The sequence below is a fragment of the Temnothorax curvispinosus genome, unplaced genomic scaffold, assembly GCF_003070985.1.
Source record: "Temnothorax curvispinosus isolate PA1 unplaced genomic scaffold, ASM307098v1 QBEX01008049.1, whole genome shotgun sequence".
Lineage (NCBI taxonomy): Eukaryota > Metazoa > Arthropoda > Insecta > Hymenoptera > Formicidae > Temnothorax > Temnothorax curvispinosus.
The window spans coordinates 73,974-94,225 of NW_020217829.1; the positions used below are offsets into that span (position 1 = coordinate 73,974).

General features: G+C 37.1%; 1 protein-coding gene across 1 annotated transcript in view; it reads left to right on the forward strand.

Annotated features, from left to right (window-relative positions):
• The window catches only part of LOC112457660 (serine/threonine-protein kinase NLK), a 60,006-nt gene that overhangs the window by 33,893 nt on the left and 5,861 nt on the right, over window positions 1–20,252 (forward strand). The window contains exons 5-9 of the mRNA XM_025020837.1: window positions 12,626–12,711; window positions 13,310–13,519; window positions 13,966–14,154; window positions 14,678–14,879; window positions 16,055–16,148. Coding sequence (XP_024876605.1) covers window positions 12,626–12,711; window positions 13,310–13,519; window positions 13,966–14,154; window positions 14,678–14,879; window positions 16,055–16,148 — 781 coding nt within the window. The remainder of the gene's footprint in view (window positions 1–12,625; window positions 12,712–13,309; window positions 13,520–13,965; window positions 14,155–14,677; window positions 14,880–16,054; window positions 16,149–20,252) is intronic.

A 20,252-nucleotide genomic window follows, 5' to 3' on the forward strand; every position in this document is an offset into this window, starting at 1 on the left:
GAAAAAAACAAAAATAAAAATTCTTGATTATTAACAAAGTTCACTCTTGGCAAATTGTTTAAACAATCGTAACTTTTAAACGATACAACTACAAATAAAAGCAAAATAACTACAAACAACTACAAACGATTTTAAGTCACATAGAAAAAGTGGATTTAAAAAAACTTGATAATTAATAAAGTTTATTATTAATTAATTGTTTAAACAATCATAATTTTAAAATAATACCATTATAAACGAAAGCAAAATTACTACAAATAACTACAAATTATTGAAATAACTACAAATAACTATAAATCATAAAAAAAAACAGATTTGAGAAAAAAGGACCGGTAAACAAGGCCAAACTTTGCACACATCCTGATGGAACCTAAACTAATATTTAAAAATCCTTTTTTAGATCCTAAGAAATAGGAAAATATCAGCCATTTATTCGAGAAATGGTGGGAAAGTTATGAAAATAGAAAATAGCGTATTAAAGTATTAGAATTTATTATTGGTTTATACATACGAACCAACTATCTGCTCTATATACGAATTATAAAAAATTTAATTTTTTTTAAGTTGAATATAAACCAAATACTGTTTTATTTATGACATTTATGAGTAGCTAACGTATTCTGGAATAGCCCTTAGTCTAGCCACGCATAAAAGAAACTCACGATATGTGACGTATTACTTCCATGGTAACATGTGTGAACACTGGTTACTTGCTTCTAATAATTAACTGTTATCGATTTTTTTATTGTGATTATTAATTTATTAATTGTTTTAAAAGAATTAAATAAATATTAAATTTTAAATCAATAAAAAAATTAGAAACTGAAAAAAAATGTTTTAAAATAAAAAAAATACTTTTAAAGCAGACAGTTGATTTCTATGTAAACCAATATTAAAGTCTGATATCGTAATGCACCATTTTCGCAATTTTTCCACCATTTCGGATAAATGATAATTATGTTCGTATTTCTTAGGATTTAAAAAAGAATTTGTATAGATTAGATTTTATAGATTATCCATTGCGATGCAAAATTTGACCTTGTTTATCAGTTCTTTTTGATAATTAACAAAGTTTACTCTTGGCGAAGTGTTTAAACACAATTATTACTCAAACGGTACAATTGTAAACAAAAGTAAAATTACTACAAACAACTACAAACGATTCTGAAGCACATAGAAAAAAACAGATTTGGGAAATATTGATAATTAACAAAGTTTACTCTAGGCGAATTGTTTAAACACAATTATTATTCAAACGGTACAATTTTAAACAAAAGTAAAATCACTACAAACAACTACAAACGATTCTGAATCATATAAAAAAAAAACCAAATTAAGAAATATTGATAATTAACAAAGTTTACTCTAGGCGAATTGTTTAAACACAATTATTATTCAAACGGTACAATTATAAACAAAAGCAAAATTACTGCAAACAACTACAAACGATTCTGAAGCACATAGAAAAAAACAGATTTGGGAAATTTTAATAATTAACAAAGTGAACTCTTGGCGAATTGTTTAAACAATCGTAACTTTTAAACGATACAACTACAAACGAAAGTAAAATCACTACAAATAACTACAAACGATTCTGAATCATATAGAACAAACGAAATTAAGAAATCTTGATAATTAACAAAGTTAACAGTTGGCGAACTGTTCACACGCAACTATTACGCAAACGGTACAACTACAAACAAAAGTAAATTCACTACAATTAACTACAAACGAAATACTATTATTTTCTGTATTGAAAAATCATTTTTTTTTAAGTGGGGTTCCAGGTTCACATAACTCACCGCCGCGAATAGTAATTTTTCCTCGTTTTCTCATTATCAAGATTTTTCCTGCTTTGTCACGGCGATGTCTTCATCCCGTTTCTCTCTCTCTCTCTCTCTCTCTCTCTCTCTCTCTCTCTCTCTCTCTCTCTCTCTCTCTTTCTCGTTTTGTTTTCTGTCTCCCGCCGCGACGAGATAGAGTTACTTCTGAAATTACTGTCTTCGATACACTCGTGAGCAAGCGCGAAAAGAAATAGTATCTTGATGTAACGTAATGTGATTGGAATGACTGTCGAGGTGAAATATGTGAGCCATGTGAAATTATCTTGAAGATATCGGGGATTTTTTACATAAATAACGAATGAATCAAGTGAGAAATAAAATAATAAGAAAGACACTGGCCATGATTTTCCTACTTTAATTATACAATTATAAAGTAGAAAATGGTCGCAATTATAAGTGTAATTTTCTGAAATTAAATTTACGAAAATTAACGTTCTAATGGAATTTTAGAATACAATACTCGTAATACAAATATTGATAATCTCGTTAAACTATAACTTGGATTTATACGTAATTTCTAGCGTTTCGCACAGCGTGAAAATCGGGACCAAGATTGCTAGGATAATCTTGCATTTGCTATTCACGCATTTGCTCAGAATTGCGCACTTGCCGAATGGTGAGCAGCTGATCTTTTGAAAAACCAATCGCGGACAGGACCGCTCTCTGTGCTTGGGTCAACGTCCGTTCGAGTCAGACCCGGACCCCGTCCTTCGGGTTCGCTCGAGCTTTTGTATACTTCAACGGTTCAAATCTCAAGAGATTTCACGGAGATGCTAAATCAGAAAGCGGGACGCGTTTTTTACGTGTCCGGTAAGGTTAATCGTATGCGAATCGTCAATCGCATTTGCGGTCTTAGACGTGAAATTTTCAGCGTTTTAACTCGAAGCTTCGAAAGTAAAATAAGACAAGGTGTCCTAGTGATACAGGAAACTTTATAACAACCCCTCGATCGTCAATCGCTCAACGTGATAGTCTCTTTGTACTTTTCTTTCTTTCATGTTTCATCTAAGTTTGTGCTCTGTTTTCTCTAGAGAAAACTTCTCTAAGAAATAAGAAAGGCCAGTCGTAGCGCAACATCTACCTGCATCGACAATATTAAGAAGTACGAAGAGGACGATGATTCTCGTTAGGGAGATCATAATCCGATCTTCTCACGGACGACTAGGCTATTTCGGACTTTCCCACCCAGTATAACGCGACGTACAAAGCTCAGGCAGATAGAGCAGAGAGAGCAGCGAGCTCTTCTTCTCTTGACTGGTCCGAAACCAGTCTTGCCGCCGCCCATCCGTGACCCCGGACCCCGTCATCCGGTCTCGGCTCTGGCTTCTCCTCTAACTACCTCGCCACTCCTCTGCTCCTTCGTCTTGTGTCCTCCTACCTCCTCCCTCTGCCCCCTCCTTTCTGCCCGTCGCGACGTTTTAATTAAGGAGCAATATCCTTTTGAAGAGAAATTGCGCGCGTTTCTCTTTTTAATCCATCGAGAAGGTGGGCGCGCCGTGTGCCAACATTGTGTAACAACAAATCGATATCTCGCAACAAGAGCAACCGATATCGTTCCAAAGAGAGAAAGCGGAAGGAAGGGAAATATATTTTTAGACGGATAAACAGTATCGGAGAATTTAGTAAAGAATTGAACTTAATCTCGACGAGAACTGCATCGTAAAATTGTGTTCGAGAGTGGATCTTCTTACTTTATTATGTATTCTTGAATTGCTTGATCTAAATTTAATTAATTGACTTTATTAATTTTGAACGTCGAAGACCTTTTGCCAACCATTAAAGATATACCGGGAATTTGATGAATTAAATTTTAAATAAATTGTTCTTGGTATCGCTTTTGTCAGTTACTAATAGTTTCGCAAAAAAACTAATCGTTTTTCGGAGATTACACTAATTCAAAAATTTTAAAAAAGGTGCGGGAAAATATGAAATACTCCAATTACATTATGCAAATCTCTATTCCCCAACTTTTGGCATTATCTTCAAAGAAAATGGCTTTCCACATAATACTTTTATATATTTCGTAATATCTCTTAAGAAAATATAAGATTTCAAATTATGAAATAATTTTTCCCTATAATAAGCAAGATACACTTTAGCGCGATATTTTTCACTCGAAATTATCACGAAATCACATACTCTATAGAGTGATTTGTAGTGGTGGTAATAGTAATAGTAGTAGTAGTAGTAGTAGTAGTAGTAGTATAGTAATTTCCGCGCAGAGAGAGAGTGTGACACGTGTCGCGCGGTGTGTCTGACTTCGTCGATTTGTACGCTCGTACTACTTGCTAGTGGTTGCGATCGACGTCAAACAAACCTAATGAGCGGATTACACGTGTATAATCTCGTTCACAGTTAAGTGTGACGTATAACATAAAGCGATAGAGAAAAGAAGAGAAAGAGGCTGAGGAAGAAAGAGACGAAATAATTTAATTAAATATCCGGCGTATTTTGCGGGCGAGCAAGCGGGATAACGTTTTTACTTCGATGTTTCTGCATCGACACGAAGTCAAAGGAAATAGAAATCAGTTTGCGTCGTCAGTTTAAGTATTAAACGGATAAAAATCTGTCGAAATATAATTCGTTATTGATATATTTTGTAATCATCAGATTGCGGTGATTACGATAAAATTGTATGATTTTTTATGATTATTTCATTTGCACGTGACTGCATTATCATTACAAGTTCAATAATTTTAACCCTAATTGCGATAAATATTGTTCATTGCAATTACAATTATAATTACAATTAATTATGAATTTCAATAAATTTCAAGAAAGTCAATTTTTCAAACTTTACTATTGACTTAATTGAACAACCGATATGGACAAATTTCTATGCTACAATTAGTCTTTGTTAATTCGCGATCCGCGAATTAATGAGGATCGTAATTTCCCCCGAATCGCCGCCTCGAGTCGAAGCCAGAAGTCGTCGAAGTTAATAATTCAAAGTCCTGCTCTTAAGAGCAAATATTAGCTCACATTTTCTTCAGTTGCCTGTCGTTCTTCTACAATATTCTATACATTGTACGTTAACAAGCACCGACATTAAATCGGCTGGAACTTCGCCAGGGCGAACCCTCTTGGCTTCGAGTTTTCGTTGCACGTGCGCGAGCCACGTGCAATAGCGACAGTGGATCAAATTTTTGGGTTCGATTTCTCACGCCATATTTCGCCCGAAACATCGCTAATTCCATCAGCTTCAGTCTTTATTTTATATTAAAAACTTGTTATTTTATTTTTTTTATTGAAAACGTTTTATGATTATTATTATTGAGAACATTTTATACGTATTATTTGATAATGCAATAATTTACATATATTGATATAATTTTTATAAGTTGCGAAGAAATAAAAGTATCTATGCATTATACAATATTTTCGATAAAGAAAGAATAAAATAAAAATTGGTTGACACTTTTGTTATATATGAACTATAAATTTGATATAAGGCCATGCGATAAGAATCCAACACTTTTTCCTTTCCTTACCTATACCTATATGCAATTTGACTCTTCGTGCCCTCAGGAGATCTTATGTCTTTGACTTATGTCTTATACCTTTAGTAAGACGTAGTTCATGATATGCTAGTCTATAACGATCTAATTTGACGGTACACGGATGTGCTACGAGGTACGAAGGCGAGACGCATGCCGGAAGCGGGTCGATGCGATGCCAACGTACATGAGTACGCGCGTGCGTGTTGCTAATTAAATTCAACTTCGATCCGGAATTGACTTAATCGACAACAGGTGTATCGATCAAGGATAATATTCTGAGAACGACGGTGGTTATATATGCATGTCGCGGAGTTGAATCCTTAATCAAACGCGCGATAGAAACCATGATATCGTAAATTACACGACATTTTCATTAAACGGAATAATACGACGTACGCCAGTTGGCCGAACAGGTGAAATTATCCAATTACCAATTACTAACGGATATAAATAGATTATTGTATAAACAAAAGATAATCAGAAATTACATTATATTAAAAAAAGCGAGAATGCGTAGTGAAATAATTATGAAATTATCAATTGTTTTACACATAAAAAAGATTTTTTCTTTCAATCTTTGAAGATTTATCAGACTTCTGTTCTAATTTTCAAATTTTTGAATTTATAGTTTAAATTCTTAATTTGCGGGAGCGTAACTTTGTTATATGTACGACGAAGTCCCGAAATTGAAAAGGATTGACGAGCGCTGGCACGCTTTTGTGCGCGTTTGCGGTACAAGAGCGAGAGGAAACTTTACGGAGCGACGAACGAAATTTCGACGGAAGTGCAAAAGCTCACCGATCACCGAGAGCACATCGCTCCCGCCATGCTACGCCACGGTGGTATTAGCGGCGGTATTGTGCCACGTTGTTACGGCTCGACGGGCAAGAGCCGTCCAACATTTAAGACACACTTCGCGAACTCTGACGCGTGACAGGAAGCCGCGCGGCGGCGCTCATTATACGAATCCTTTTCTATCTCCTCGCCGCGAGATAAATTACTCGGCGCGGATTAACGCGACGGGGTGATTAATCGCGCGCCGGGTCGATTACTGCCCATTAACGGACTTTCCCGCGTCGTTCTCGAAGTTCTCAACGCGAACTTCTCTTTTTTTTTTGCCAAGCGATCCCGCTTTCGCGATTCTACCGACTCCGCGAGGAAGGACGACTGGGAGTTCGACGTTCTAATGTATGAATGTCCGCGTTTACTCTCTAAATCTCATAGAGTTGTTTCACTACTAATATATTAGAGTGATTGCGATAGTTACTCCAAAAAAGAGGGTTGTCATCTTTAATTTGAGTAAATGCGGGCACTCATAATTTTTCACTGAAATTTTTAGAGCGGTTACTCTACCGGAATGATACGATTTCACTAAAGCTATAGTGAATCACGATTCGCTAAAGATCGACTGATAAATGACTAACACAGTGAAATTTTTCACTCAAAATTCGATATTCTAGAGTACCTAATACACTCCTATGGACACTGATCTATTGCACTCGAAAAGAGTGCCCTTTCATTCCAACTTATAGAGCGCAAATTTTACTCTTTCTTAGAGTGGCGAATCACTCAATTTTTACTTTTCGTTCAACTTACATTTCACTCGTTTTGAGTGATATTTCACTGTTCGACTTTCAGAGAGTAACGATTCCCGTGCGCTTATGAATCTCTTTCCTCGTAAGTTTCGAGATAATACGAGTACAAATAGATTTGTCAGCTTGAACAAATAGAAGCTCGGCTGCGCGCTATTGCCAAGACAATCTCAGGTGGTTGCCGCGCGTATAACGCGGTTATCGGCCTCGCTGAAAATAAGTTCGCGTGGTGCGAGGCTTCTTGTTTACAGTGGCGTGATTTCGATGACGTGGCGGCGGGACACGGGTATCAAAATAAACCGCGAGTATAGCGTCGCGACGCCGCGCCGCGCCGGCCGCGTTCGCGCGACGGCGCGGCGCGATGCTCCAATACCCGCGATCTCATCGTGTGGATATTTGAAAAGTAGAACTTCAGTTATACCGAAATTATATTAAATATTTATACAATAAAATTTTATGTAAATATATTATGAAATTATATTACGCGAGATAAAATATTATATTCGTATAATACTCCAGCATTCTTATATCGTATTTTATTTATTAAATGGAATGTAACTCGGTAAATAATCTTCACTCAATGCGCATGAAATTTTGATAATTTATTCAAAAAAATATTTAAAAATATTAAAAATTCAAAATATTCAAAAAAAATCAAGCTAGAATAATGACGCTCAAAATGGTGAACTACTTTTCGAGTGTTCGAGTTGAAAACCTCATCACCGAGATCAGGAATCAGATTTTGCTCCGGCCGGGCCGTCATTGTCGGGTTCATCGCACCTGACATTATGGCGTTCTCGTTGGCTGAATTCTTTATTTCCTTTCTCATTTGGCCGACGAGCGAGGTCGAGCGACTCCTTGATTATCGGCGTACGAAAGTCAAGGCCTCTCTTCGGGAGACTCGGTCTTGCCCAAGGTTGTCGGCAACCTTCTTCCATCGTGGATGACACGAGCGGACGGACCAGACGGATCGTACCGGTAATTCATGAATAGTTACAAAAAATGCCGACACTTTAGACGAGAATAAACCTACGCGACCGGTTTTTCATGCTCTTTTATGCCTTTTAAGAGTTCTCTCCTGTTAATAAATATAATAGTGATAATCATTTTTCTTATTTATATATTAACGAATAAAAGTATGAATCCGAGAAGATCGTGTCAGGATTTCGTATCAATTTGGCTTTTCGTGAAAAATTCCACTAATTTTTTTCGACGTCATTTGAACATTTTGTCACATCCATTGCACTCGTCGATTAATTAGCACGATGTGTCCAATTAAATTAATTGAGTTTACATAGGATGTGGGAGAGAGAGAGAGAGAGAGAGAGAGAGAGAGAGAGAGAGAGAGAGAAGAAGCGCGATCCAATACACACCAGGTCAAATGAAAATAACTGTAACCCTTCATCGGAAAACTTGTCCGTAGCTTGGTCAGCATTAATTGGCTTCCTTTGTCACGTTTTTTCCTTTTGCGTTAATCGGAAAAAATAACCGTTTTTGCATCGTGATCACGTTTATCGTCGTGGCGAAATGACGCGCGCGTAAAATCACGTTGATTAGAGGGAGTACGCGAGTCGGCTAATTTCGTTGATAAAGGACATTAAATAATTGGGATATTCATAAGTGGCTCGCTGATGGACTTTAATTAGCAGGCGTTTCCGCACGCGCACGGCTAATTAATTGCTCGGTATAACTGAATTCACGGATTTATTCCGGCTCTCGCCGGGATTTTATCGATGGTGGTGGACAAGCGACAAAGCTGACTTATAACGCGTGATTGACACAATATCGCAAATGCAGACTAACAAGATGTTTCGCCGTATAATGTTTCAATAGAATGCAATTCGCGCGGCAGATTAACTAGAAACTAATTAAGAGGCTTAAATGTGCGAATTCTGCACAATATCATTGACTAGTTTTGATCGCTTATAATATTTTATCTTTTTTATTATATTAATAACTATATTATATAATTTTTTATTGTATTACGTAATTAAAAACCTATTATGATCTCGACGTTTGCATATCGGGATTTTCGAGTCTAATTAGTTCAGTTTAAAAACATGCTATTAAAATATTGTGCGATGTTTGTAAAAGATGTGTATTTCTCTGTATATTTCTCAGAAGAATTTCTTTCCTTTCTGTAACATTTTTAGATCTTTAATATATTTAAAAAGTTCAAGATTAAATATTTTAATGCTTAAACCTTTAATGCTTGAACCTTTAATCTTTTAACAAAAAATGAAGTTTTATTTTTGATATACTTAAGATTCATCAAAATTTTTTAGCTTCAATAGCTGTCAGCTTCAATAGCTTTTTCGCAGTTTTCAGTAGCTTCTTTGCTTTCAATTTCTTGCTCAATGAACGAGAAATTACAGAACGCTGGTGATTTAGTCTTAATATATGATCTCTAAAATTCATTGATTTATAAATATTTGCATGCATTTATCCACTGGTTGGTCATCTATCGACTTTTCCTTTTAAACACGGTTTTTTTTTCGCCGGAAAGAAGACGGAAAGAAATACGAATTCATCTGTAATAATTTAACATTCGATTAAGCCGCGGTGCAGCTTGGCACGGCTAAATGAATTTTTCACGCTGCTTAAACAAGTGCACGTGAAGATTCCGGCTTGACGAGAGAGAGAGAGAGAGAGAGAGAGAGAGCTTTCGGGATGCGAGTTAATCGCGTGCGAACGGATACGATAATAAGAGCGGCTATACCGCAAACCCGGCCGAGGGACTTTAATTACGAGGCGAACACGCTCCCCGGTGTCGCCAGCCACCCCCCAGACGATGGATTACCCCCTCGGCAATATTACCGAGTTTTATTGCCGCGAAGATCGAGACCCGAATGCGCTCGCGGCACGACTCACATTCAGGGCCGATCGTGTGTGTGATTCGACACGATTCCAGAAGTGATCCTACAGTTTTAGGTTGATATTTCATATGTCGTATGACAAATTTTTTAAGCATGTTAATTGCGGGATAGACAAGTCTCGAGTTTCTAGAAATCTTCTATCTTGTAGCCAATGTAGCCAATTAGTAAGGCCCGACAAAGCTTGTTGTACGACACATGAAATAGCAGGCTTAGACATTACGTGCGTGTAAAAAATTATGTAAATTACCAGATATATCTGGGAATTCAAATAGACCATGGTCCAACCGCTAGTAGGTCAGTAAACCGCTTTATTTTCTATATAATTTTATTTCATCACGCACGTCTGCGAGGATATTCCGTAATAATGAATTTTCCGATAACTTGTTGTCGCATCGTAACGATCTGTTGCCTGACGGTCTTCTTTCAATTTCAATGAACGTCGCGAAAGAACGGGGAAGACTGAATCGAACGTTCTTCGAACTAACTGCCAATATGTTGCACCTTAAAATACACACACCGGGTCTTTTTTCAATGTACTTTCTGAAACAACGTAAACGAACAGTAAAGTCGATTCGTTGACAGGGATGGATCGGGAAACAACTGAAAGAATCTCGTTACGGCCCTGTTCGGCCGCTACCCTACCGTGCCATTTCTCACCTCTCCACGTTTCACCATTCTTGCGCGGGAGAGAAATCGCTTCCTTAAAGTAAGGCGAGAAAACAAAGGCAAACAGAAGAATAAGCTCTTGCGAAACCTCTCTATGAGTTAGGCCGATTTTCTACCGTAAAAAATAAACTAATTCAAGAAATGTAGAAAAGAAGAGAGATCACGTCGCTTTCTCGAACGCTTCGTATATCGACTAATTGAATCAGTGCTGATTAAAGCGCCATGTGCGTCACTTGTGTATTTATAAAACGAGCGAAGAATGCGATCGATTTGAAACACTGCTTCTATCGACATCATCCCGTTTACGATATTTACTCTCTAAAAATCGAAGAGTAAAAAATGAAATATCACTCAAAAGGAGTGAAATGCAAGTGTAATGAAAAGTGAAAGATGAGCCTGTGCACATCGAGTGATTCGCCATTCTAAGAAAGAGTATAAAAATTGCGCTCTATAAGTTGGAGTGAAATCGCACTCCATTAGAGTGAAAGGGCACTTTTTTCGATTGCAGTTAGATCAGTGTATAAGAATGAATTACGTCACTCTACAATTTTGAGTAGAAACTTTTACTTTGTTAGAGTCATTTATCAGTCGTCGATTTTTAGTGAATCGTGATTCACTATAACTTGTGATTGTATATCGCGTCGCTCTAAAAATTTGGGTGAAAAATCCACTCCTACCTTATGAGTGCCCGCATTTACTCAAATTAGAGTGACAACCCTCTCTTTTGGAATGACTGTCGCAATCTCTCTAATATATTAGTGGCGAAACCACTCTGTGAGATTTAGAGAGTACCAATCAATAACGTTACAGTTTACCGTTAAACTTGTCCGACCTTTCCCCTAACGAAGCAGTCTATCGGCTGTTAAATTCCTGCATGCTATAAATAATTAATTCGAGCTTCGAGAGACCTGCCTCTCTTGTCATCGTCATTATCGTCATTGTCATCATCTGCAAAATCCAAAATGGAAACTATAGAAATAATTATACATTTTCAGTCATAATATATCAACGTTACGTATAATCTCAGGTTTATATTATAAGATAAATTTTAAAATTAAGTATATCAAATTTTATAATGAGAATATTAAAAAAGCCTGGAGAAAATCGGAAAGTTTGAAAATTTTTTAATTTATAGAAGTTTACTTTTTAATAATATCATGAAGTTAATTATACCAAGTTTATGATATTATAAAGTTGCAATTTTTTATATTAGAAAGTCATTTTTTCTAAATTTCTCGATCTTTTGTAAATTTTTATTCTTGTAATTCTCTTAGACTTGTCATTACGTTTTTTTCTTAAGTGTTAAATGTTATTTAAAATATTAAATTATTAGTTAAATATTAAATAAAATTCGCACATACAATACATGGATTAAGCTGCAACGGATCCATAAAAATTTTTACGTTTCGCATTGTTCCATTAAGGAAATAAATTCGGTTATTATTCATCGCATTTGCGCGGAATACCGCGCGACCCGAATTTCATCGACGGGCATTTTCGACAAAATAATAACCGATTTTTGATTAAGCCTAATATAATCACCGTCCCGAAGTGCCCCGAATTTTCATCAGCAGAGAGAGAGAGAGAGAGAGAGAGAGAGAGTCGGGCGTGAATTTTCATCGGTACGAAAATTGGGTTCACGTCGACGCGACCGACGCAACGTGTCATGTCACAGCAACGGCGTCTCTGATGTTTTGTCAGCTTGTCATGCCGCCGAGAAAAATTCTTCCATCACTATCATTTTCGCAGTCTCGCACGAGCGAGACGACGGCGACGCGGCGATCTCGTGTCAATTTTCACGATCGATAAAAAGCCCCGCGTCCTCGTGATTAATTTTCATCGATGCTCGGTGACGTTGCTGCTGTTCCCGTCAAATTGACTGGCGAGCGAATCGAATTTAACGCCGACGGTTTTTCTAAACGAAATTATCCGAAATTCGCAAATATTTTCTATTATTCGAGTATGATTGAATTCTTCAGTGATCTTTAAAAACTTTTTGATATATCTAATATCTTATATCTCTTATTGCGTATTTCTTATCTGACAATAAAAACATAATTGATATTTTATTGATATTTATCTTTAAAACTTGAAGAGATTATAATTAAAATAGATTTATAATTTGCGACATATTGTTGTGCTTTCAGGCCTCAAGTACCTTCACTCGGCCCGAATTCTCCACAGGGACATTAAACCCGGGAACCTCTTAGTGAACAGCAATTGCGTGCTAAAAGTGAGTCTCGATCTAGATATCTCAGAATCTAAATGTTAATCTTGAACATAAATCTGTACCTTAGAGGTAAAGAATCGTATCTCTAGTTTTTGTCAAAATGGAGTTAATATACAGTTTTCAATATAATAGGTCCTTAAATTGTATAATGGTAAAGCGTCTTATGTCTATTATTACTAGTTCTTAGGATACAATGTTTAGGAAAAGTCGTATTAAAAATTTTTATATATAGTTCTTAATTTTTAAACTAGGTACAGCGTGGCAGTTGTACTATTAAATATGTCAGTTAAATTACTTTATTAAAATAAATCAAGTTGTTACTTTTACTTTAAATGTAAAAAATACATTATTTTTTTATTTAAAACTTTAAACCTTGTTTTCTCTCAATTCATAATAATGGAGATACGATTCTTTGCCTCTAACAACAGAAACATATTTCCTCCGATTGAACTCGACGATGAGAAAATACAGATAGCGGAGGATCTTTTTGACCCACATAAATGCTTTGTCCCAAATAGGAGCGATATTCTAAATTTAGCTACCTAGTCTATTCTATTTACGTCGAACAGCCAAGCGTTACTAGCGTGTCCTCTTTCTCCAGATCTGTGATTTCGGGTTGGCCCGGGTGGCGGAACCCGACCAGAACGTCCACATGACCCAGGAAGTGGTGACACAGTATTATCGCGCGCCGGAAATCCTGATGGGCGCGCGGCACTACACCGCCGCGGTGGACGTGTGGAGCGTCGGCTGCATCTTCGGCGAGCTCCTACGCCGGCGGATCCTCTTCCAGGCCCAAAGCCCCGTGCAACAGGTGAGCGGAGCGGACCTCTCGAAAAATTCGACTTGCGTCTTTCCTCAGGATGAAGGGCCTCACGTCACACGTTGAACCTGGCGTATAATCCCGGCTATGCGAGATATCAGTAGAGAGATATCTCAGTCAGAGAGTTAGAGAGTTACCGCGAGTACTTTACGTCACTCGTGGAAGAAATCACTTCGCGATTACACTCTTAAATAATAAAGGGTGAAATTTGAACCAATACCTTGAGTTAAATAACATTTTGTTATTTTTAACTATTGTGTGTGTCGAAATTTATTATTTTAACACAAAACAGCATTTAGTTAAATTAACGACATATTGAGTAGGAGCAGTGGCGTCCTGTAGGAATGATTAAAAATGACTTAAATTGAGTATAATTTGGCACTACGAATTTAACGGTGTAAGCAATGAAAAAAATGCGCCTTCTTTCTTGATCGCAGCTCGAGTTAATCACGGAGCTGCTGGGTTCGCCCACTCTCGAGGAGATGAGGTATGCGTGCGAGGGCGCGAAGTCTCACATGCTGAGAAGGGCGCAGAAGCCGCCGTCGCTCGCGACCCTGTATAATCTTAGCAGCCAGGCGACGCACGAGGCCGTCCACTTGCTCTGCCAGATGCTAGTCTTCGATCCTGTAAGTTTGTCTCGCGCAAAAATAAATTTTTTTTCACTATTTCAGATCTTATTCCCTATTTTGATTTTATTTAATTTTATTCGGTAAATTAGTTTTAATTTTAATTTACATAATTTTTATACGTAAAATTATGGAAACTCAAAAATTTTCTTAGAACTTTTTACTTTTACACGGAGAGCATTTAGTTTACTTTATTTTATCGACAAAAATATTTCACAATTATATTTATCAATCATACCGTTTTTTTTTTTTTTTTTTTTTTTTATGAAACTACTATTTCTCTCCGCAAATTTATTTATTGCTTCAATCAATAATAATTAGTGCTGTCATGGATTTCACGTTTTATTGTCAATTTTAACTATAAATTCAATTGTATTTATTTATATTGAAAATGACCAAAACGAATGACCAATTCATACTCTATTTATTCACGATTGCTGAGATTCTCGTTTAGCCCGAATTTGGCTTTCATTTTATAATATATTTATCGACGTTCTCCCCCAACAATTATTGTGCTACGCAGGACAAGAGGATCACTGTGGTGGACGCCCTGGCGCATCCTTATCTGGACGAGGGTCGGCTTCGATATCATTCGTGCATGTGCACATGCTGTTACACGACGAGCGCCGGCATGAGACAGTACAGGGTGGATTTCGAGCCATCGGCCGCCCATCCGTTCGACGATCTCTGGGAGCGAAAGCTCACGAGCGTGCAGCAAGTGAAAGGTGAGAAATTCTGCCGCGTCGAAGATTCGATGTAAGAGACCAAGAAAAACGAGGAAAAAATGTTGCGCGAATGCCGTGTCTTTGGAGCATTTTATCTAGCGGGAAATATATTTATGAACATTCACGAAGATATTACGCAACATTTAATAATAACATGAATTTTGCGACGGTCATGGAACAAATATTGAAAATATCTTTTTCTATATTTTCTTAAATGACTAGTAAATTTAATTTATTCAATGATAAATAAGATTTAAATTTACTTGCGTGATTTATTTAGAATGCTATTTATAGCAGAAAACTTTTGATATTTGACTATTTGACCACAACCGTTTTTTTTTCACGTCGATATTTAATTGACTTTTTACGTCAAATCTTTCACGAAGTGCGATTGGCAGTTGGAGGTTCATTTTTGCGGTACAAATTGTAGAATGAAGCCAATATATTGTTTCGAGAATATATGTCTCAGGGAATATCGCGCGTATCGTGGGTAGTGACGTACGCGGTAAGTATCTCAGGCACGTGCCTGCGCTATTCGAGAACAATAACCGCGATAAACACGCTCGCATGTGTGCGTGTCACGATAAATCATGGTTTATCTCAGCGCAGCGCCTGGTCGCTGAAAACCGTGGGGCTCTTGGGTATCTTTCCTCGCTGCTATAATCGTCAACGATGAAGCGGAGAGGAATGGCGGATCCAATAAGTAGAGTAAAAAAATACCGCTGTCATTATTCCTTTGTCCCGGCTCAGTTTAAAATAAAAGTTTAGCGACTTTCGCAAGTTTAGTCGTTAACATACAACGATTAACAGAAGCACGTAAAAACTTTGTAAAATTTAAAAGTATTACATGAAATTTTGAAAAACTGTTCTCGTACAGAGAGGTATTTAGAAGTCTCTAGTTCTTTTTTCTTTTAATTAATAACGATTGTGATAATAAATATATATACTGATTAAAATAATAAAATAAAAAAAATAAAATTGTACATATATACGCATACAACACCGACGAGAGCGAGGATAATTTATCTGCGTTTAGCGCTGACCGCGTATGAGAATATAAAGCATAGCGTTATTCAGAGTGTCGTTATCTCGACCGCGGGAAACTATATCGCGCCATCAACGTCCCGCCTCCCGTCATTCACTTATATATACCGGTACGTCGTTGTCTGTTTCAGAGGAGATGCACAAATTTATAGCGGAGCAGCTGAACACGTCGCGAGTGCCGCTCTGTATAAATCCGCAATCCGCGGCGTTCAAGAGCTTCGCGAGGTAAGCCACATCGTAGAGCGACATCCACGCGAATCGCCCTTGGCCGATCGGTACACGCGTTTTGTTCCAAAACTACCGAAGAAGATCAGAAAACAAGATTGATTAAAAGTTTAATTTAGCGGGACTTCGTGAGATTTTTATGTTGATTATTTGGAAAATAGTGGAAAATAGCGAGGAACGAGGAGACAATTTTGCTTCATCAAAATATTATACACAGTTGTAATAGCTTCTGTAATTTTGGAACATGCGATATGATATATATAGACCCATAAAAGTCCCTCTTTCGTATACAGGAAAATCACCAGAACTGATCGACGAAAGAAATACCCGAGAGAATTAAAAATAAAGAGAGAAAAAAAAAGAAGAGAAAACTTTTTCAACGCTCCCTCTTTTACCGTCCCTCGAAATTAATATTAAAGAAATCGATATCTCCCCTCCCGCGCACTCGTGCGTCTCCCACATCGCGATCCTATATCTTAAATCCTAGATTTAAAAAAACAGACAGGCTAATAATTCCCAAGAGAGTTCATAGAGGGGCGCACAGTGTTTCTTATCAATAGCAATCGAGTAGCACGAGCGGAATATATCGGGTGTTCGAAGAGTAGCGCTGACTAGAGCCGGCTGAGTCTTTCAACGCGCGCGTAACAAGGGAGAGAGTAAATTTCAAAATCGATCAGAGACGGAGAGACGAGTCGAAAGGAAAAAAAAGAAAAAGGGGGGGGCCTTCCGTCCTGGCGATCCTCTTGCTGACGTCCACAAAGGACGCTGTCGTAGTTTTTGACGTTGTTCCGAGGAAAAATAAGATATAAAGTCTAAGATATATGTGCATTTCTCACGTAACCCTGTCGGCCCACTGTGATACAATCGCTATATATGTGATCTCTCGATATAGCGGAGGAGCAGAAATCAAGTAGATAAGGAACTGATAGTTATCAATATCGCCGAACGGAAAATTAGAACGATATTTTAAAGCTGTGGATGTGAAAGGTACACAAGTATGTATACTGTTTTTTCGTATTTTCTGTTTCTTTTCACGTGTACACTCTCTGACAAATTCGTAGTGTATTTCTTAGAATTATTAGAACGTTATCGTTTTCCGTTCAATTTGTAATAATGTAAAATATCTCTCTTTAGGTATTTTTTAAAATATGAAATTATGAAAATTCTATTCTGAAGTCTATTACAAATTCTCTGTAAATTTTCAAAAAGTGTTAATCGATGTTTATAAATAAGAAGACAGTTTCACATTTACGCGTTTAAATTTATCGCATTTCAGGGTAGGAAAATTTATTAAGAGTAATGAAAGCACCGTATTAACGGAATAATCAATTGGAGCAATCAATTTATTTCGTCATAAAATGATGGGGCAATATTTTATGATGTTTACCGAGAGACATTATAAATTCTCAGTATGACACACACATTATTTAACAATGAACTCAACGAAAATTATACGATAACAGATGTAAAAGAGACACAACGAAAATAATTCAAATAGAAATCCATTTTTGCTATCGCTGTATAATTTAATTTTATTAAATATTTAAACATTTTACTAATACTCGAGTTTTGCGTAATTTAGGACAGTCTTCAAGTTTGTACTCTAGAATATCGTTCTAGTTTTCTCTCTGCGATATTGAGACGAAGAGACATATCTCTAATAGTAACAGACTATGTGATATTTATCCCCAGATTACACTACTCAACAAAATTTAATTTTCTTTTTGTAGAAGTATAACAAAAACGAAGCGTAAAATCTTGAACTTTCGTGGCTCCCTGATTTCGAAATTGAAGATATCTACGTCTAGATTTTTTGTGTCGCAGATTGTTTTCTGTGATTAATGGTTTTGACATATTTAACAAAGTCTATAAAATATATTATTCTAAAAAATTTACTGCATAAAGATGTATTAAGCAACGAGCAATATTTACGAATAACAAATATAATTACAGTCATCTGAAAAATTCACTATAAATTCAATATATAAATTTGCCTGTAATTGGATCGATTCTTCGAATTATCTGGAATTATGAATAGCGAAAAGTTCGAAAATCTAGGCGTGACTCTTACGGCAAAATCCTTGAACAAAATCGGTCTAGATTTTATTCTCATTGTCTCCTCATTATCCAAAACGTGTAGAATAGGGACATTAACGAAAATATGTCTCGGGCCAGTCGATTTGACACTCAATACTTAAAGTAGCGTTATCGTCGCAACTTCTACAAGGTGTGTGTGTGTGTGTGTGTTGTTGAGTAGTGTTACTTGCAACTAATGCTGGATGTGTAACAATTGTACGTTCTTGCTTATTCTGCCGTCAAGTTAGAGCAAGCCGATCGCCGAACCAGCGCCCTGCGCCGCGTATACGTACACGTTACTACTACCACTACCGACTCAGCTATCTACCACTGTCAGCTACTATCGACTACTACCGCTATCGTCTACTACTACTACCGCTACCACTACTACTACCAATCGTGTTACGCCTCCTGAACGAACCGAACGAACCGAGAGTCAGCTATAGTCGGCGCGACCTCGCTCGCAGAGGTACATGATCCAGTCTATATTTTTTATAATACCAAGTATTATTGCCTTTTGCTTGCGTTACTGTCTCACCTTGGGTTCTCTGACCGCCCTTTGTTTACCTCATGATGTACATACGCCGTGCCACTGACATTTTGTCCAACATTTTGCCATGTGACCGATATACATGATGTGCCTTTAAAATCGCTCATAATCGTCGGTCCTTTTCCGATTTTCGATTATATGAGCGATAAACGCATGTATAAATAAATTTAGCAACGATTATCACAAACGTTTATCTGTACACGCTTAAAAATTGGGAAAGGAGTAATTGGCGATTTCGAAGGCACCTTGTGTAGCGTGTCGCATCTCCAAATCGGATCGGTCGCGTCGCGTATTTCGTGTCAAGGCAGGTTGATTGCGCTCGAATGGGGTGACACACTTGTTTATAATTAAATATAATTACATGATGAATTCGATATCACCACGACCGCATCACGAGCGGTTGATTAAGCATTCGCGCGTTTTGAGAGAGAGAGAGAGAGAGAGAGAGAGAGAGAGAGAGAGAGAGAGAGAAAATAAAACTCCTCGAAGATCTCTCCGTGAATTCGATAAAATTATTTTGTGTTGAGGGATTCGCAGAAAAAAATTTATAATAATGTATTAATCCAGTATTAATATCACGTAAGGTGATAATTCTCAAATTAACCCCGTTAAAAATGATTAAAACCGGATTGAGTACGGTTCTTATAAAATATAACATGTATTCAATTATTGTAGATTAAATTAGGGATCATTATTATCGAAACTCTCTGCTGAAATGGATTATATTCGTCGAATGTAATCCGAATATTTGCTTCAAAATACTCGCGAGCGTGATATTTCAATAATATCTCGTAAATAATCATATTATTCAAAAGTGCAACTGCACGCGCTTGTTTCGGTACAACAATACCCTTTATTCGCAGCAGCTGAGTTAATTGAAAAGTCGCGCGAGTGCATAATTAATCGAAACGTGTTTCAGAAATAAATTCTGCGGATATGCGCGCGGAAATTAGGGATAATCTAGCGCCAGTTTTCACGGATTTTGGGGCGAGCGACGCGGGCTTAAGTGACGACAGACGAGACGCGTTCAGCGATGCTAATTAGCGGCAGTTTTCGCGTACGCGCAATTAACGCGCTCCTTAAACATCCGCGCGACGAATAATATACCCGGCATTACTCGGCCGTTCCTTTGTCTTGATGAGTGTTTTCGTCCCCTCTGTGTACGTCTCTCTCTCTCTTTCTCTTTCTCTTTGTTTCGACTGGGCGAGAGCGTTGCTGAAGCGAGAAATCGCATCGCTGCTGGCCCACTTTCGGGACTACTTAGCGAGTCCGAAAGAATTAAAAAAAAATGATTAAAAAAAAAGAAACAATTACGATCTTCGAGGAATATCCGCCAATTGCGAATTAATCTCGTTTTTTGAACCCGCTCATCTTGTAGAGTATTGATACATTGAGACATTAATATATTATACACATTTGTAATATGATAGTAAAAAAATATAAAAAGAGAAATATCTTTCAAAATTATTTGTATCTTT